A 20929-nucleotide genomic window follows, 5' to 3' on the forward strand; every position below is an offset into this window, starting at 1 on the left:
CTACAAGTTTGGTTAGCGCAATCGCGATGTAGAATAAAGTCGCCCATGATAACTGCTGTACCTTTATTGCACGCATCCCTAATTTCTTGTTTGATGCTGCCCCAACCTCACTACTACTGTTTGGTGGTCTGTACACAACACCCACTAGCGTTTTCTGCCCTTTGGTATTCCGCAGCTCCACCCATGCAGATTCCGCATCATCCAAGCTAATGTCCTTCCTTACTATTGCGTTAATTTCCTCTTTAACCAGCAACGCTACCCCACTTCCTTTTCCTTTCTGTCTATCCTTCCTGAATGTTGAATACCCCTGGATGTTGAGTTCCCGGCCTTGGTCACCTTGGAGCCATGTCTCCGCGATGCCAATTATATCATATTCGTTAATTGCTGCCTGCGCAGTTAATTCGTCCACCTTATTATGAATACTCCTAGCATTGAGGCACAGAGCCTTCAGGCTTGTCTTTATAACACACTCTGCCCCCTACTTTTACTTTTTCTTCTATCTTTTGATTCTGCCCCCATTCTACTTCCCTCTGTCTCCCTGCATAGGTTCCAATCCCCCTGCCATATTAGTTTAACCCCTCCCCAACAGCACTAGCAAACATTCCCCCTAGGACATTGGCTCCGGTCCTGCCCAGGTGCAGAGTGTCCGGTTTGTAGTGGTCCCACCTCCCCCAGAACCGGTTCCAATATCCCAGGAATTTGAATCCCTCCCTTCTGCACCACTCCTCAAGCCACATTTTCATCTTGGCTATCCTGCAATTCCTACTCTTTGACTAGCATCTAGGGAGAGATCGAGAGAGATCTGGGAGTGAACATAGACTTCACACTGATGATGTCCAGTCACTGAAGAGCAGCAATGAATTAGATCGCTGAGCAATACTACCCGGTCAGTCCAAGACCACGGCACTGAAGCTGTATAATGCTCTGATCAGGTTGAAGATTGCGTCCAGTTCTGGTCACGTAGGCACAGGAGAACCATCCAAACAGAGTAGGGAGGTGAGGTTGGTCTCTAGTGCTGAGGACGAGGTTATGAGGAACAGTTAGTAGATACCCCAGACCACAGTTAGAATAGTGTGTCTAGTTTCAGGTGTCCTACTTTAGGAAGAATGACAAGGCCATGGAAAGTCAGCCAAAAATGAAACCTTTGGGAACTTTGTTGAGAACAGATCTGAAAATGCTTTACGAAGATTACATTACATCGTGAAAGGATTTCCTTTTTTTCCCCCAGAGAGCTTTCTAGCAAGTTTTTGTAAAAGGAAAATATATAAACAGAAGGTGTCACATTTTAATCAAAAATATTTTTCATTTCTGGCTTGTAAAATCCAAGTATTTTACCACATGGTGAAAGGTGTTTGTGACTTAATGCAACATTAGCTTTAACCAGTCATCGAGGGGCACTGCACACTGGAAGCTTGGGGCCAAAACAGAGTCAACTCTTGAAAAGGAAGGTGCCTTTTTTGAACAAAATGAAAGCAAAATTGTTAAATTGCTCCTTGGAATCATTTAAGCCACAAGTACAGTCAAATGTCCTTTATCCGACATGATTTATACAATCTGACTGGCTGATCAAACCACCTGGACTTCTGCGTAGAATTAATCATACATCATCACTTTCTTCTCTCACCCTATTCGCCGCCACCCCCTTTAGATGAGACATTAAGCCAAGCCCCCAGCTGACTGTTCCTGTGGTGTAAGTGGAATCACTGCACTCAAATAGTTTACGTGACGTGCTTTGGGGTATTTTAAGAGGCCCGATAAAGGCGCTATATCAATGTGAGCTCTTTTCCCTCTTGAACGGTTGATTCCTAAGATGAAGGGGTTGTTGGGGAGGATTTAAACTAATATGGCAGGGGGATGGGAACCAATGCAGGGAGATAGAGGGAAACAAAAAGGAGGCAAAAGCAAAAGACAGAAAGGAGATGAGGAAAAGTGGAGGGCAAAGAAACCCAAGGCAAAGAACAAAAAGGGCCACTGTACAGCAAAATTCTAAAAGGACAAAGGGTGTTAAAAAAACAAGCCTGAAGGCTTTGTGTCTTAATGCAAGGAGTATCCGCAATAAGGTGGATGAATTAACTATGCAAATAGATGTTAACAAATATGATTTGATTGGGATTACGGAGACGTGGCTCCAGGATGATCAGGGCTGGGAACTCAACATCCAGGGGTATTCAACATTCAGGAAAGATAGAATAAAAGGAAAAGGAGGTGGAGTAGCATTGCTGGTTGAGGAGCAAATTAAGGCAATAGTTCGGAAGGACATTAGCTTGGATGATGTGGAATCTATCTGGGTAGAGCTGCAGAATACCAAAGGGCAAAAAACGTTAGTGGGAGTTGTGTACAGACCTCCAAACAGTAGTAGTGATGTTGGGGAGGGCATCAAACATGAAATTAGGGGTGCGTGCAATAAAGGTGCAGCAGTTATAATGGGTGACTTTAATATGCACATAGATTGGGTTAACCAAACTGGAAGCAATACGGTGGAGGAGGATTTCCTGGAGTGCATAAGGGATGGTTTTTTTAGACCAATATGTCGAGGAACCAACTAGGGGGGAGGCCATCTTAGACTGGGTGTTGTGTAATGAGAGAGGATTAATTAGCAATCTCGTTGTGCGAGGCCCCTTGGGGAAGAGTGACCATAATATGGTGGAATTCTGCATTAGGATGGAGAATGAAACAGTTAATTCAGAGACCATGGTCCAGAACTTAAAGAAGGGTAACTTTGAAGGTATGAGGCGTGAATTGGCTAGGATAGATTGGCGAATGATACTGAAGGGGTTGACTGTGGATGGGCAGTGGCAGACATTTAGAGACCGCATGGATGAACTACAACAATTGTACATTCCTGTCTGGCGTAAAAATCAAAAAGGGAAGGTGGCTCAACCGTGGCTATCAAGGGAAATCAGGGATAGCATTAAAGCCAAGGAAGTGGCATACAAATTGGCCAGAAATAGCAGCGAACCCAGGGACTGGGAGAAATATAGAACTCAGCAGAGGAGGACAAAGGGTTTGATTAGGGCAGGGAAAATGGAGTACGAGAAGAAGCTTGCAGGGAACATTAAGACGGATTGCAAAAGTTTCTATAGATATGTAAAGAGAAAAAGGTTAGTAAAGACAAACGTAGGTCCCCTGCAGTCAGAATCAGGGGAAGTCATAACGGGGAACAAAGAAATGGCGGACCAATTGAACAAGTACTTTGGTTCGGTATTCACTGAGGAGGACACAAACAACCTTCCGGATATAAAAGGGGTCGGTGGGTCTAGTAAGGAGGAGGAACTGAGGGAAATCCTTATTAGTCGGGAAATTGTGTTGGGGAAATTGATGGGATTGAAGGCCGACAAATCCCCAGGGCCTGATGGACTGCATCCCAGAGTACTTAAGGAGGTGGCCTTGGAAATAGTGGATGCATTGACAGTCATTTTCCAACATTCCATTGACTCTGGATCAGTTCCTATGGAGTGGAGGGTAGCCAATGTAACCCCACTTTTTAAAAAAGGAGGGAGAGAGAAAACAGGAAATTATAGACCGGTCAGCCTGACATCGGTAGTGGGTAAAATGATGGAATCAATTATTAAGGATGTCATAGCAGTGCATTTGGAAAGAGGTAATATGATAGGTCCAAGTCAGCATGGATTTGTGAAAGGGAAATCATGCTTGACAAATCTTCTGGAATTTTTTGAGGATGTTTCCAGTAGAGTGGACAAGGGAGAACCAGTTGATGTGGTATAGTTTGACTTTCAGAAGGCTTTCGACAAGGTCCCACACAAGAGATTAATGTGCAAAGTTAATGCACATGGGATTGGGGGTAGTGTGCTGACATGGATTGAGAACTGGTTGTCAGACAGGAAGCAAAGAGTAGGAGTAAATGGGGACTTTTCAGAATGGCAGGCAGTGACTAGTGGGGTACCGCAAGGTTCTGTGCTGGGGCCCCAGCTGTTTACACTGTACATTAATGATTTAGACGAGGGGATTAAATGTAGTATCTCCAAATTTGCGGATGACACTAAGTTGGGTGGCAGTGTGAGCTGCGAGGAGGATGCTATGAGGCTGCAGAGCGACTTGGATAGGTTAAGTGAGTGGGCAAATGCATGGCAGATGAAGTATAATGTGGATAAATGTGAGGTTATCCACTTTGGTGGTAAAAACAGAGAGACAGATTATTATCTGAATGGTGACAGATTAGGAAAAGGGGAGGTGCAAAGAGACCTGGGTGTCATGGTACATCAGTCATTGAAGGTTGGCATGCAGGTACAGCAGGCGGTTAAGAAAGCAAATGGCATGTTGGCCTTCATAGCGAGGGGATTTGAGTACAGGGGCAGGGAGGTGTTGCTACAATTGTACAGGGCCTTGGTGAGGCCACACCTGGAGTATTGTGTACAGTTTTGGTCTCCTAATCTGAGGAAGGACATTCTTGCTATTGAGGGAGTGCAGCGAAGGTTCACCAGACTGATTCCCGGGATGGCGGGACTGACCTATCAAGAAAGACTGGATCAACTGGGCTTGTATTCACTGGAGTTCAGAAGAATGAGAGGGGACCTCATAGAAACGTTTAAAATTCTGACGGAATTAGACAGGTTAGATGCAGGAAGAATGTTCCCAATGTTGGGGAAGTCCAGAACCAGGGGACACAGTCTAAGGATAAGGGGGAAGCCATTTAGGACTGAGATGAGGAGGAATTTCTTCACCCAGAGAGTGGTGAACCTGTGGAATTCTCTACCACAGAAAGTTGTTGAGGTCAATTCACTAAATATATTCAAAAAGGAGTTAGATGAAGTCCTTACTACTAGGGGAATCAAGGGGTATGGTGAGAAAGCAGGAATGGGGTACTGAAGTTGCATGTTCAGCCATGAACTCATTGAATGGCGGTGCAGGCTAGAAGGGCCGAATGGCCTACTCCTGCACCTAATTTCTATGTTTCTATGTTTTATGAAGAAAGGATGAGCAACTTGGGCTATATTCATTAGAGTTTAGAAGAATGAGAGGTGATCTTATTGAAAGATATATGATTCTGAGGGGGCTTGACAGGGTAGATGCAGAGAGGGGGAATCTAGAACTAGGGGCATAGTTTCAGAATAAGGGGTCGACCATTTAAAACGGAGATGAGGAGGAATTTCTTCCCTCAGAGGGTCGTCAATCTTTAGAATTCTCTACCACAGAGAGCTGTGGCGGCTGGAGATAGACAGATTATTGAACTACAGGGGAGTCTAGGTTTATGGGGAGCGGGCAGGGAAGTGGAGTTGAGGCCAAGATCAGATCAGCTATGATCTTATTGAATGGCGCAGCAGGCTCGAGGGGCCAAATGGCCTAGTCCTGTTCCTATTTCTTATGTTGTAAACATGCCGATTCATACTGAAATACAACATATCTGACGAAGTGACTCAGAGCCTCCACTACTTAAAGCAAGTACTCATTCTTCATGTATGATCAGGCTACTCAGTCACAAAGGAATGTCAGTCACAGCAGAGCCAATCCCGTTCCCACCCAACATGCACTCGCCAACAGGATGGCAATCAGGGCACGATGCTGGTCGATTTTCCTCTACCTCACCTAAAGGGTGGCTGAGGCCAACCGTAGGACCTTGATTGCTGCTCCAGATGAGACTGAACATGACAACGACAAGTCCAGATGGAGGGTCTACACCCGAAATGTTAACCTGTCCTTTCTCGCTCAAGATGCTGACTGACCTGCGGACCAGAGGTTGACCACTACTTGACCTAGTATTTTACACCGTTTTATCTCAAAACGATACTTGCATCTTTAAATGTTAAACTATTTACTTGCATCGGGTAATTAGCTCTGGGGTTCACGGAAAGCAGTACCTCAATCCGATGCTTAATTATCAGTTAATAGCTCGGTTATTTTAATACTTTATAGCCAAACACAGAATGTTATTCAGAAAGTGGTGTCCCAGAAACTGCACTGGGCTGTACCAGCAAACTGTAATATTACACACATACACAGGAGTGCCAGGCGATGGTGTTTCGACGATGTGAACAGGAACACCCAGGGATACATTAGTAACAATACAAAGGGGGGCTATAAACCAAAATTAAGCATCCATCACAAGTTCAATCAGTTAATAACTGAGGACATTTCAACTGTTTTTATGTGACCCTGAGTTTAGTTAAACCGTACCTCTATATCCTGGATAATCTTTGGGTATAATCCTCTGTAAAATGAATTTGGCGGACCATCAGCAGGCCTATTTTTAAACAGGTACTGTTCCCTAAGGAGGAAGGACACAGACATGTATAAATAATGGCAAAAGCACATTTAACGACAACGCGAGCCAACATCTACATTTGTCTTGTTATAGACCATTTGGCTGGTTAATAGCAAAAGGAGGAATTTGAAGTCTTGTAGTGGAGTAGGTAATTGCATCGATCATACTGGCAATATAGCTCTCAAGCTTTTGTGACATGCAGGGGTGCGTGCCTTCCCCACAGCTGGAGTCACGCATACCCTACTCACAGCATTACCAGAGGAAGTGAAATGACATGTTGATGTCACCGGAGAGCTGGCGGTACCTTTAAGTAGTTTAAGCTACTTGGAAACACTTACTAATATCATTCAGTGTCACTTCACTGCATCACGGGCTCAACCCTGGTTACTAATTACTGGAGTGAATTGTTTTCTGCTGGCATGTTGAACTGAATTAACAGCTGAGGGAGCCAGGCAAAAACCTCAAAAATGGAAGGGAAGTCTACTTTTTATTTGAAGTATTCGCCAATCATTATATGCAGCAATACAAACGTATGATTGTAGCTTTTTAAATAGCTTTTTCATTGGGCGGTGTGGACAATGTGGTGCTCATCACATAGCTAGCAAGCACCAATGAAATCAGACCAATTATAACGCGCAAAGAACACAAAAGGCTGGCATTACGGTTCCACATTAAAAACTGAGAACTTAAGCAAGTGAAAATAATTTAACTATTTAAATTCTGTAACTGAAAGTTGAAGGTTTGGGTTGAACTCATGCCAACCCAGAACTCAATTTAGGAGCAAGCCCATACAAAGGTGTCAGCTGATGGGACGTTTAAATCAAAAACTGCTTTAAAAAAAAATGATGAGCATTGCAAAAGGAATAAACTATTTACAAAAATACTGAACTGCTTATTCAAATCTTTCAGCTCCATGGAGTCTGATCTGTGCCAATGCCGCTCGGCATCACTGATGGAGAGGCAAGCAGGAATTGCTTCTAACTCTACACTCCTATGTAATGTGCTTCCCTCCCAATCAACATCTCATCTTTACTCTCACACAACTTCAGCTGCATTCCTACAAAGGAAATTTGTTCTTCTGGCAGCACGAGACAAGTGCCCTCTTAAACATTGCCGTCTCTGTAAAGGGAACAAGCATATTACATTTCCTGAACCAACATTGGTTCGATCCATGAACCATGCCTAGTCCCCAGAATCTGTGTTGGGTTAGTTACTCTCAGCTGGAATGATCATGGGGCAACTAGATTGACATCAGTGCCCACGGGTTAATTTGGGGGTTGGGGTGTGGAGGGGAGAAAAGAGTTGTGATGGGGGCAATGAGAGAAGAATTAATAACCTGTGACCCAGTTTCGAACCTGGGCCTAGGAGATAGAGTGCACATACCGAGAACCATAGATCTGTCACCTGGGATATGGATTATGGGTGACTTAAAAGCAGAAGGCTAATTCAAAAGGTTCAGAGGCAATGCAGCTTGCATTTATATAGCGCCTTTGACATAGAAAAACATCCCAAAGTGCATCACAGAGGCATAATCAAAAAATGGATGATGAGCCAAAGGAGGAGTTTGTAGGAGGGGTGATCAAAAGCTCGGTCAGAGGTGGGCTTGAAGGAGTCTTCAGAGGAGAGGGAGGTGGAGAGGCTAAGAGAGGGAATTCCAGAGCTTACAAAAGTAGAGAGTCAGCTGTACCCAGAGTTTAGATTACTGCCTGAAATTCTCTGACTCATATCTAGGACAACTGCATGGAGTTTCTCTTTATAGAAAGAGTAGCGCTCCTTCTGTGACTTAGGAGTGGGTTAATTTGACACTGCGAAACACTTCACCGTGCACTATATGTAACTCACCACCCCCTCCTTTCTGCAAGCCCCCTCCACAGCGGGTCAGTGCGCACCATCCGCTCAATCAGCTTTTTCCACAGCATGCCCTCGCCGATCACCCGCTGCCATTCTTTACACACCACCTCAGCGGCACACAGCGACTTGGCATCCAGGTATGACAGGATGTTCTCTGCTATGTGGTCCAATCCTTGGGCTGTGAAATCAGAAAAGCGTGAGAGAAAAGCACATCAATTAATACAGTCCAGTAATACATGCCACTAGTCAGGGCATTACATAGCAACCCCACTATGAAACATAGACACTGGATTCCTTTTAAGATCATTGCTGCTCTCCATCACTGCCCACTGATGGTTTTGTGGGTAAATGTGGCCTGTTGCGTGATACCGAGCCACACTGACATGAAGGGTCCCAGTTTCAATCCCTGGTCCCCATTGGTTTCACTGATCTCAGCAAGGGGCACTACAATTCACCTCGATGTCCCTGAGCTCAGTTGGTGGGAGGGGAGAAAAGTCAGCCACAGCGCTCGCTCGCTGCCTGGTGGGCCCTGCTGGAGTGAGTGTGTAGATCTCGATGTCGGGATCAGGCTTGACTGAATCCACCCTCTTCGCACCATAGCCGAATACCCTGCTGCCTCTCACTGTCCAGGTCCACACACTGATGGCAGCTATTTGGGCAAGAGCTGCTGCCAAATGTTCCAGCAAGAAAGCTGATGGGAAAAAGAGACACCAACTATTTTGAACTTAATTTATCAGCAAGCACCACCATCACTGGGGAAGGGGGATGCTGGGGAGACAGGCACCATTTTCAATTTGAACAAATACTTTGCCTCTTGACTGTACATTAGCCTGTAAAACACTCGCACTGCAGGGAATAAAATAAAAGCTGTGACCCACAATACAAGCTCGGAACCAAACCAACTTCAATTATTTTGCTAATAAGCAGTTTGCAGGTCGTTAAGCCTCTTCTCTGAGGAGTTCTTTCCCCCCGCTCCCACCTCCACCCATTATTTTTCCCCACAACCCGACTAAACTACTTGCCAATCCTTCGGTTTCCAGACCAGAAACATCAATCTGTCTTCTACCTTTTACAGCTGCTGAGGGATTTGCTGTTTTAGTTTCAGATTTACGGCTCTCCCCCCCCATCTAAACCAGGCCATTTTATATTTAATCAATCGCCAAATTCTCATTCCCATCAACTGGCCCTCTATTTGAATGCATATTCTCCCCATGCATGGCATCATCTGGCTTACACCTTCAGTCGGTTCCTGCATGATTTCACTGTGGGGCTTCCCGACACAGCTGGAAGGCAATAACAGATAAATCTCCCGCCTCATTTAAAAATAAAATGCGACTGCTCTGTGCTCCTGGCGATTTCGTGGTGCGTGCTCAGTGGGTCTCACTGGCATTCAAGAATTTCTTTATCGCCAGGCACTATAACAAATACAGAACAAAAGGTTTCAAAACATTACAAATATTACATAACACAAGGTGAATTGGAAAATCCGACTGGTCCATCCTGCCTGCCCCACCCAGACACTATGCAGCCGACATACCTCAACAACTCACCCCACCCAAATTAGACCGTATTCTCGTTGCATCCATTCCCAAGCCTTGTGCAGGGCAAGTATTGTATTTCGAGCTTTATGCTCAGCTGCCCTCGCGATAATGCCCAACATTCACTTCCTTACAGCCTCGTGAAACTAGCCACAGACAATATTTCATAAGCTATAATCGATATACACATGTAGTGGTCTCACCCTCCCGAGGCTGAGATAGGAGAAATTATAATGGGGAATAAGGAAGTGGCAGAGACTTTGAACAAATATTTTGTGGTAAAAGGCACAAAACGCATACCAAAAATAGTGGAGCTGATGAGAGTGAGGAAATTAAAGTAATTAATATCAGTAGAGAAAAAGTACTTCAGAAACGAAGATCTTCCAAAATTGGCTAGATTGTAGAATGGTCCAGCGGACTAGAAGGTAGCAGATGTAACCCTGCTATTCAAGGAAGGGAGAGAGAAAAAAGCAGGGAACTACAGACCAATTAGCATATCAACAGTCATCAAGAAAATGCTGAAATCCATTACTAAGGAATTGGTAACAGGGCATAGAAAATCATAACATGATTAAGCAGAGTCAACATGGCTTTATGAAAGGTAAATAGTGTTCGACAAATTTAGACTTTTTTGAGGAAGGAGTTAGTACTGTAGATAAAGGGGAACCAGTGGATACAATATATTTGGATTTCCAAAAGACATTTGATAAGGTTCCACATAAAAGATTGTTACGCAAGACAACGGCTCATGGGGTTGGGGTAATATATTAGCATGGATAGAGGATTAGATAATGGACAGAAAAGAGAGCAAGGATAAACGGGTCATTTTCAGGTTGACAAGCAGTTACTAGTGGGGTGCCGCAAGGATCAGTGCTTGGCCTCAGCTATTTACAAACAATATTAATGACTTAGATGAAGGGACCGAGTGTAATGTATCCAACTTTGCTGACGATACGAAGTTAGGTGAGCTAGGCTGGTATTTTTTCTCTCTAGAAAAGACCCGAGGGGGCAACCTGATAATCTTTAAAATTATGAAAGGGTTTGATAATGTAGAGACGATGTTTCCACTTTCGGGCGAGACCAGGACTAGGGGCCATAAATACAAGATAGTCACTAATAAATCCAACAGGGAATTCAGGAGAAACTTCTTTACTCAAGAGAAGGGTGAGAATATGGAACTTGTTCCACAAGGAATAAATGCATTTAAGGGGAAACTAGATAACCTCATGAGGGAGAAAGGAATAAAATAATATGTTGATGGGGTTAGATAATGCAGGATGTGGAGCATAGACCAGTTGGGCTGAATGGCTTGTTTCTGTGCTGTACATTCTGTAATAGAATCAGGTTTAGGTGTGAGTTACCCCTGCAATATAAATCATTTCAGCAGCAGCTCATTCCATGGATGGAGTTTTCAAACAAGTGCCTAATTTTTGCCCAGTCGAACAGTTTTTTGCAATATAAGAATGCGCCCAGTGTCCCAGATGCAATAAGACAGCATGCATTAACAACTGCTTTGGGTGCCAGCCATGGCTCAGTGGTAGCACTTTTGCCATAGATTTAGAAGGTCACGGGTTCAAGCCCACGTTAGAGACTTGAGCACGGACACTCCATCGCAGTACTGAGGGAGTGCTGCACTGTCAGAGGTGCCGTCTTGCGGTCAGATATTAAACTGGGACTTCGTCGGCCCTCAGATGGACGTAAAAGATCCCATAGCACTCTTTGAAGAACAGTAGGGGAGTTCTCCCAGTGTCCTGGGCAAAATCCATACCACAACCAACATTATTAAAAACACAGATAATCTGGTCATTATCTCATTGCTGTTTGTGGGACCTTGATGTGAGCAAGTTGGCTGCCACGTTTCCTACATTACAACAGAGACTACACTTCAAAAGTACTTTATTGGCTGTAAAATGCTTTTGGACATTCTATGGTTGTGAAAGGTGCAATATAAATGCAAGTTCTTTCCTTTCTTTTGTGTTGCCCTGCCAGCACTAACAAACTTCCCGCATTATTAATCTGGTTTGTATTCCCTTTAAAGCTCTCCAGTGATCTGTCAGGATTCTCTCACTGTATATCATAGGCTGAACAGGCAGCTTAATGAGCTGAATATTTTAGAGATTTTGATCTAATTAGCTCCAATTTCAGTGTTGTCACCAGTCTATTGGAAGTATAAAATAATTTGCACTTAAACCAAAACACTTCAATTATTTAAAATACGCTTAATTCAACACTTGAATTATTCCCAGTACTCCTACCCAGCTCAAATTACTCTCCAGACACAAGTTTCCAAACACTGCCAGATGTTTTTCCACAGGTCCTATGATGAATAAGCCAACTACACACCATTACACTTCACTGAAATCCCAGTGACATTGAACTGACACAAGTCTACAGCCAACCATGTTCAAGATAATCACAGGATCTCGAGCAACATTTGAACAGATTAATCTTCACACCAAGTGTACTACACTGACAAGCACCCCGGTCTCAGCCCAACGAGGTTATTGCAGAGACATTTCTTCACTCTTTATTCACTGGAGTTTAGAAGGATGAGAGGGGATCTCATAGAAACATATAAGATTCTGACGGGACTGGACAGGTTAGATGCGGGAAGAATGTTCCCGATGTTGGGGAAGTCCAGAACCAGGGGACATAGTCTTAGGATAAGGGGTAGGTTATTTAGGACTGAGATGAGGAGAAATTTCTTCACTCAAGAGAGTTATTAACCTATGGAATTCCCTGCTGCAGAGAGTCGTTGATACTAGTTCAATGGATATATTCAAGAGGGAATTAAATATGGCCCTTACGGCTAAGGGGATCAAGGGGTATGGAGAGAAAGCAGGAAAGGGGTATTGAGGTGAATGATCAGCCATGATCTTATTGAATGGCGGTGCAGGCTCAAAGGGCCAAATGGCCTACTCCTGCACCTATTTTCTATGTTTTCCTATGTAAAGGGTTGTGAATGTTTGGAATTCTCTTCCCCCAGAGAGTTGTCGGTGTTCAGTGATCGATTATATTCAAGTCAGAGGTCGATAAATTTTGGGGAGCAAAAAGAATTAAGGGATTATGGGGATACTGCGGGAAAGTGGAGTTGAGATAGATGATCGTCCTGTTTAGTGGCGGAGCAGGCTCGATGGGCCAAATGGCCTAATCCTGTTCCTATTGCTTATGTTCTTAGTGCGGTTCATTTCAGCACCATTTTACAATGTACCTTTACCGCACGGACTGCAGCGGCAACCCACCACACCATCTCAAGGACCATTGGGGATGGGCAATAAATGCCAGCCTTGCCAGCGAAGCCCATCTCCCAGGAAATATAAAACTGGCTCAGCAGGTGGAAATGCACTGCTGTCCTGTGTGGTCGGAGCCGCACACAAACACCCACATGGTCCCCAAGTTTGATCCCCAATCTGCTCGGGGACATTTTGTCATCGAGCTCCAGAGACAAAACGGCACACTGCAGGCAAAGGTGGGCAGACATACCGTGGGAGGCTCCACTTCCTCGGGCTGCAAGAGGGCCCACCAATGAAACTTTGTTATTCCCGGTCTGCGTGGCCACCTCCCAGTCAGGGGAGTATCGTGGCCAGAATGACAAGAGCCCAAACGCAGCTTTGCATCGAACGCACAGGCACATATCTCACCGCCGCTGGCTGAACTGTAAACCCACCCAAGTGAACAGGGCGGATTTGGAACCCAAAGTGCATCAAATTGAGGAACTCGATCCACATACAGGGACAACTCTTGCTATGATACGGCAGAGTCGCGATTGCATCTACCTCCAGCAGCAATGCCGATTAAGAAAAAGATTTATTACTGCTTCAGTGGAAAAGCATCCTCCACTGAACACAACCACCGGCAGAACAGACTCACCAGAGGTGGCGGCACAGTGGTCTACACTCGGGAGGAGTAGCCTCGGGAGTCCTCAACATCAACTCTAGACCCCATGAAGTCTAATGCCATCAGTTCCAAAGGAATAAGGAAACCTCCTGCTGATTACCACCTACCGCCCTCCCTCAGCTGATGAATCAGTACTCCTCCATACTGAACACCACTAGGAAGAAGCACAGAGGGTAGCAAAAGCACAGCATGTACACTGGGTGGGGGACTTCAACATCCATCACCAAGAGTGGCTCGGTAGCACCACCATTGACTGAGCTGGCCTGAAGGATACAGCAGTCAGACTAGGCTTGCAGGTTGGATCCTGGCTGTCATTGGTACAGGAGTGGAATTCCAGAGGCCAGGCGACATCAAGGCAGCATTTGACCAGGTGTGGCACCAAGGAACCCTAGTAAAACTGAAGTCAATGGAGATCAGGCAGGGGGGGGGGGGGGGGGAACTCTCCACTGGCTGGAGTCATACCTAGCACAAGGAAGATGGTTGTAGTTGTTGGAGACAAATTATCTCAGCCCCAGGACGTCGCTGCCGGAGTTCCTCAGGCCAGTGTCCTCGGCCCAACCATCTTCAGCTGCTTCAGCTATGACCTTCCCTCCATCATAAGGTCAGAAGTGGGGATGTTCGCTGTTGACAGCACAGTATTCAGTTCCATTCACAACTCCTCAGATAATGAAGCAGTCCATGCCCGCATGCAGCAGGATCTGGACAACATCAAGGCTTGAGCTGATAAGTGGCAAGTAACATTCATGCCACACGAGTGCCAGGTAGTGGCCATCTATGTTTTACTACGTTAAAGGTGCTATATAAATAAAAGTTATTATCTCTAACAAGAAAGAGACTAATCATCACCCCTTGACATTCAATGGCAACCATCATAAATGTCCCCAACATTTTGGGGGTGGGGGGGGCACACTGAGCAGGTCAGAGGCTAGGTATTCTGAAGCAAGTGACTCAACTCCTTCCCACCATCAACAAAGCACAAATCAGGTGTGTTAAGGAATACTGTCCACTTACCTGAATGAGTCCAGCTCCAACAACACTCAAGAAGCCAGACACCATCCAGGACACAGCAGTTCGCTTGCTCAGCACCCTAGCCACCATCTTAAACATTCACTCGCTCCACCACCGGCACATCATGGCTGCAAGGTGTACCATTTACACAGGGGTTCTCAACCTTTTTGCTTCTGAGGCCCTCTCCTATATTATAAAAATTCCACAGACCCGCTGTAGCACAATACAAATATCTTTTCTGTATAAAAATTCTCGCAGCGCTGCTCCCACTCACCATGTTACCGCTGCTCCTGCTATCCCGGCATTGCACTGGTGCTCATGTCCATCCCTCTCGCTCTTACTCTCCACGCAAGCCCTAATCACCTGATCCGCAGAATAAGTTACGGGGGCAGTTGGACGTACTGGGTCGCGAGTTGAGATGTTGAATCGGTTGGACATGTAGGTGGTTCCAGCAGCGCTCTGACGAATATACTGCAAGCGTTTGGCCAGCAAGCCAGTCTGTCCATAGATACAGCGGGGCCTGGTGAGAGGCAAGCGGAGGACAGAGAGCTCGAGCCACGGCATCTGCGTTCAGTGACCAGTGGCCGCAGTCTCTCCCTTCTCAGCGAGCGGGGGCCTGGGCTCAGAGGCAGGCGCGGCCATCGTCACAGAGACGTACTGCAGGGGAAACAGAGGTCTGTGTCGGGGCCGGAGTCGCCAGTTTGTTCAGCTCGATCCCACCGTTACGCAACGGTGCATCTGTCTTTTCTTCTTTTTAAATCCCAGAGGTTATTTATAGCGGGCCCCCTGAAATCCTCCCATGGACCCCTAGTGGGCCACAGGCCCCCTGTTGACCTACAAGAAGACCTGCAGTAACTTGGAAAGGGTTCTTCAACTGCACCTCTCAAATCCGCGACCTCTACCGTCTGCAAGGACAAGCGCAGGGGAACACCACCTCCATTTCTCTCCAATGCACACACCATCCCAACTTGGAAATATACTCACTAGAACTCTCTAGCTAATACTGTGGGAGTACATTCACCACATGGACTGCAGCGGTTCAAGAAGAAATCTCACCACCCCTTCGCAAGGGAAACGAGGGAGGGGCAATAAATGCCAGCCTTGCCATATCCCATGAATAAATAAATAGAAAATAAAGGGCAACATTTTTTTTTCTTTTAAGTTGCCCAGTGTAATGGAAAAACAGCCACTCATTAAATGAGCCCACTGCCCTCCAGAGGGAGTGCTGCATTGTCAGAAATGCCATCATTGTCAGAGGTGGCACATTGCGAAATTGAAGTCGGGTGCTGGCTGCCTCTTCAGGTCGATGTCAAAGATCCCACGGCACTATTCAAAAAGGGGCAGCGAGATCTTCTGAAGTCCTGGTCCAGATCCCTCCCTTAACCAACACCATCAGAAACAGAATTATTGGTTATTCATCTCATTGCCGTTTGTGTGAGCCTGCTGTTCAGAGTGGCTTCAAATTAATGTGATGGGAGTGTTACAGAAATGCAGCTCTAGTTGGTTGCAAGAGCTCCCAGTGAGCCTTCTCAGAGATGCAGCCGACTCATGCAATAGCAAACATGATGGTTACCCTAACCTACCAATATGGTACACCCACACATCAACGAGTGAACTTCTACCACACTGGCAATGGATTGAGGAATGGCCCTATGATTAGTCACCACATCCCACACCTTAACTAACCTTGAAGTACCAATGACAGTCAAAGTGGACTGAAATGACTGACACTCTCAATTTGTAATAGTTTGTCCCAGAATATTTAGAGTGGAGTGGGAGGGCTCAATGAAGAAAAATGTTGCCACAGTTAACTGGGAGTGTGTATCGGGGCTTTATTACGCTCCTACAGGCATCTGCAGCAGGGATATTGACCACAGGTAAATCAAACTTACATTTTCAAAGTTTAACAGCACTTAAAATTATGCTCGGTGAGCCATTTTTATTCAAATTACTCCCTCACTGCACATAGAAAAATGCACAGACCGACTTTGTTTAAAATGTCAAATATGTCTTGGTCGGATGCCCTTGAAGGTGAGTCAGTCTGTAATTTCTCTGGTGTGTACATTGCTAACCCAGCGTGCAACATACCTTCCCACGGTCTGGAAGATCTGGATCCGCACACAGCTCCATATAAAGCCAACCCACCCCAGGAAACCACAGTACCGGCTGCGTAAATTGATGTCACCAACGGGAAGCCAGGAGTTCTGGAAGTAAATATTTCATCCAACTGGAACTTGCTATCCTAAAAGACTGTAGAGGTGGGTAGATGGAGTTAAGATACAGACCAGCCATTATCAAATTGAATGGTGGAATAGGCTTGAGGGGTTGGCGGTTCTACACTTTGAAAAGGTAGTAGTGAGAACATAACATAAGAATTAGGAGCGGGAGTAGACCATTTGCCCCTCGAGCCTGCTCCGCCATTCAATAAGATCATGGACTCAGCTCCACTTCCCTGCCCGCTCCCCATAATCCTTTACTCCCTTATTGCTCAAAAATCTGTCTATCTCCACCTTAAATATATTCAATGACCCAGCCTCCACAGCTCCCTGGGGCAGAGAATTCCACAGCATACAACCCTCAAAGAAATTCCTCCTCATCTCATAGGCGGCCCCTTATTCTGAGACGATGTCCCTTAGTTGAAGTTTCCCCTACGAGTGGAAATATCCTCTCTGCATCCACCTTGTGGAGCCCCCTCATTATCTTATATATTTCGATAAGATTACCTCTCATTCTTCTGAACTCCAATGTGTATAGGCCCAACCTACTCAACCTTTCTTCGTAAGTCAATCCCTTCATCTCCGGAATCAACCTAGTGAACCTTCTCTGAACAGCCTCCAATGCAAGTATATCCTTCCTTAAATACGGAGACCAAAACTGTACGCAGTACTCTAGGTGTGGCCTCATCAATACCCTGTACAGTTGCAGCAGGACGTCTCTGCTTTTATACTCTATCCCCTTTGCAATAAATGCCAACATTCCATTTGCTTCCTGATTACTTGCTGTACCTGCATACTAACGTTTTGTGTTTCATGCACAAGGACCCCCAGGTCCCTCTGTACTGCAACATTTGGCAACTTTTCTCCACTTAAATTCTAATTTGCTTTTCTATTATTTCTGCCAAAGTGGATAACCTCACATTTTCCCACATTATACTCCATCTGCCAAATTTTTGCCCACTCACTTAGCCTGTCTATATCCCTTTGCAAATTTTGTGTGTCCTCGTCACAATTTGCTTTTCCACCCAACTTTGTATCATCAGCAAACTTGACTACATTACCCTTTATCCGAGTCAGTAATATAGATTGTAAATCGTTGGGGTCCCAGCACCGATCCCTGCGGCACCCCACTAGTTACTGTTTGCCAACTGGAAAATGACCCATTTATCCCGACTCTCTGTTTTCTGTTAGTTAGCCAATCCTCTATCCATACTAATATATTACCCCCAACCCTGTGAACTTTTATCTTGTGCAGTAACCTTTTATGTGGCGCCTTATCGAATGCCTTCTGGAAGTCCAAATACACCACATCCACTGGTTCCCCCTTATCCACCTTGCTTATTACATCCTCAAAAAACTCCAGCAAATTTGTCAAACATGATTTCCCTTTCATAAAACTATGCTGACCTGCTTGATTGAATTATGTTTTTCCAAATGTCCCGCTACTGCTTCTTTAATAATGGTCTCCAGCATTTTTCTAACGACAGATGTTAGGCTAACTGGTCCATAGTTCCCTGCTTTTTGTCTGCCTCCTTTTTTAAAATAGGGGTGTTACATTTGAGGTTTTCCAATCCGCTGAGACCTCCCCAGAATCCAGGGAATTTTGGTAGATTACAACCAATGCAGCCACTTCTTTTAAGACTCTAGGATGTAAGCCATCAGGTCCAGGGGACTTGTCTGCCTTTCGTCGGCAAGGCAGGACTGCTCTATTTTCAGTAGCTGATTTATCTTTCATTTATTTTTGAAGATGTTGTGCTGATGCTGTGAAGGTGTTTAGTGCTTTAGAATCCTCGAACACACCTCTCCTGCCCGCACCCCTCCACCCCCAATCTCTGGTTACCTATGCTGATTTCTTAAATGTAGGTAAGGTATTTCTGTGCCTACAAAAGTGGCCACATACACTGGCCTAAGCTAGTTTGGAGTAACTTTTAGCTGGCCAAATTTGCTTCGATGGCCAAAACAGGCCTAAGTGGCTGGTCACGCTCGCTTTTGGAGAAAAAACAACTAAAAAAAAAACCTAACTAACTGACTTACACTGGAGCAAGTTAAATGGGGGAAATTTGCGATTTTTAAGTTACTCCAAAAAAAGCAGGGCAACAACCTGGGGAAATTTGAGCCCTTTAATCTATTTTCTCAGTCCACTTTCGCCAACTCTGCCCTCATACCTTTGTAGTCTCCTTTATTTAAGCTTCAGACACAGGTTTGAGAACCAACTTCTCACCCTCCAACTGAATTTGAAATTCAACCATATTATGGTCACTCATTCCTAGAGGATCCTTCACCAGGAGATCATTTATTAATCCTGCCTCAATACACAGTACCAGATCTAAGATAGCCTGCTCCCTGGTTGGTTCCGCAATGTACTGTTCAAGGAAACTATCCCGGATACACTCTATGAATTCTTCCTCGAGGCTACCCTGGCCAATTTACTTTATCCAATCAATATCAAGGTTAAAATCACCCATGATTATTGCCATTCATTTATTACAAGCCTCCATTATTTCTTGATTTATACTCCGTCCAACAGTGTAGCTACTGTTAGGGGGCCTATAGACTACACCCCACCAGCGACTTTTTCCCCTCAGCAAGGTTTCTTCTTGAACTGACGCAACCCCTGTGATGAAGGTACTCCCACAGTGCTGTTAGGTAGGGAGTGACAATATAATGAGTGACATATATACTATATTTTGAATAAAAATGCCCTTCCCATGGACCTCCTCGTTCCCGCGAGATGATACTTAGATTTGTAGTACTATTCTGAGGCATTTCCATCTTTTGTGCTGACCTCCCTCGCCATTAACACTGGGACACAAGTACAGAACAGAGCACTATGAAACCCCAAAGTGACTTGAAACCACATCTCTTCATTCAGGGCTCTACCTGCAGTGGTGAGCTACTTACAAAAGCTAGAATGACAAAATCTCAGCTGGCCCAAGGTGGTGGGGGGAGGGAAGAGAAAGGGAAAAAAAATCAATGACTTCAGTAGAGGCGAGATGGATCAATAGCGTCCTCAGCAGCTGTTAGAATCAGAGAACATTGTACTGTCTGGCACCTCGAGTCCGGGGGCTTAATAACCCTCTGCAGCTGGCAATGGCTCTCTGTACCTCGCCCATCGTCCTCAGACTGTACTTTAACCATTTACTTCACACTTTAACCTGCAATTTACTCAAAATGACCGTTTTCTCAGTAAACACTGATGAGGTTACTGAAAGAGAATGACAAATATTTGAGATGCAGACACTGGGGTAAAAAGAGCATAAACTACAAAGCACATCTATCAGCATCCAAACACATACCAGAAATACATCGATCAGCATCTGGAAGTGAAAACAGACGAGGACATGGTCGGGAAGATGGGATGCTCAGATACTCCCAGTGTCAACAGGCTCCCTAACTGGGAATCTGAACAACAACCAGACCGGCATCAGCACAGGACCACAACAACAGCTTGCATTGATAGCACCTTTAATGTAGTAAAATGTCTCTAGGTGCTTCACTGGAGTGACACAGTGTGGCCCCCGACCTACGAGGGAACACCATCGCCACAGGACGACGAGCTGGAGCCAGCCCCTACAGGGAGCAGCGCGAGCTAATCCAGGAGTGTAACGGCTTCGAGGAGGGCGACTACATTGACATCACCACAATCCAGGTCGCCGATTGGAGCGTGGGCAGGACCATCAGAGCGGCGAGGTCGGGGCGGAGGAGCGGTGAGGTCGGGGCGGGGGAGCAGCGAGAGATCCGAGCGGAGGTGAGGTGCGAGTCTGGGGCCCAGGGGCAGCACGGACCAACCTACACTGTGCGCACTAGGTCCGTGCAGCAGAGCTGGTCTCCAGTTGTCTTGGTTAACCCTTGCCACTGGACCAAGACCTAGCTCTGTCAAGCCCGTGTGGTGGCTGGTGTGCAACGGTCACCCCACGTTAAAAAAATCCACGCACAGACATCTTCCACTCTTCAGGGAATATCAGGTCCTTCATTGAAACACCTGTGAACTCATCCCTTTTTGGTTTGGAAGTGGGTCATCCTCGCTTCGAGGGACTGCCTAATACTACTATACTAAACAAAATTTGACAGAGCCACAATGAGAGGTAATAGGGCAGATGCAAAGCAGTAGGTTTTAAGGAGTGTCTTCAAGGGGGAAAGACAGGTAGAGAGACGGAGAGATTTAGGGAAACAGCTCCAGAACTTAGGGCCTTGGCAGT

The 20929-nt window shown here is 45.5% G+C and overlaps 1 protein-coding gene across 2 annotated transcripts in view; it reads right to left on the reverse strand.

Annotated features, from left to right (window-relative positions):
- The window catches only part of LOC139263094 (F-box/WD repeat-containing protein 11), a 160140-nt gene that overhangs the window by 31385 nt on the left and 107826 nt on the right, over window positions 1-20929 (reverse strand). For both annotated transcript variants that reach the window (XM_070878637.1, XM_070878638.1), the window contains 2 exons: window positions 8063-8249; window positions 6133-6223 (listed from right to left, as the gene is read on the reverse strand). In XM_070878637.1, coding sequence (XP_070734738.1) covers window positions 6133-6223; window positions 8063-8249 — 278 coding nt within the window. The remainder of the gene's footprint in view (window positions 1-6132; window positions 6224-8062; window positions 8250-20929) is intronic.

The sequence above is a fragment of the Pristiophorus japonicus genome, chromosome 4 (assembly GCF_044704955.1).
Source record: "Pristiophorus japonicus isolate sPriJap1 chromosome 4, sPriJap1.hap1, whole genome shotgun sequence".
Lineage (NCBI taxonomy): Eukaryota > Metazoa > Chordata > Chondrichthyes > Pristiophoridae > Pristiophorus > Pristiophorus japonicus.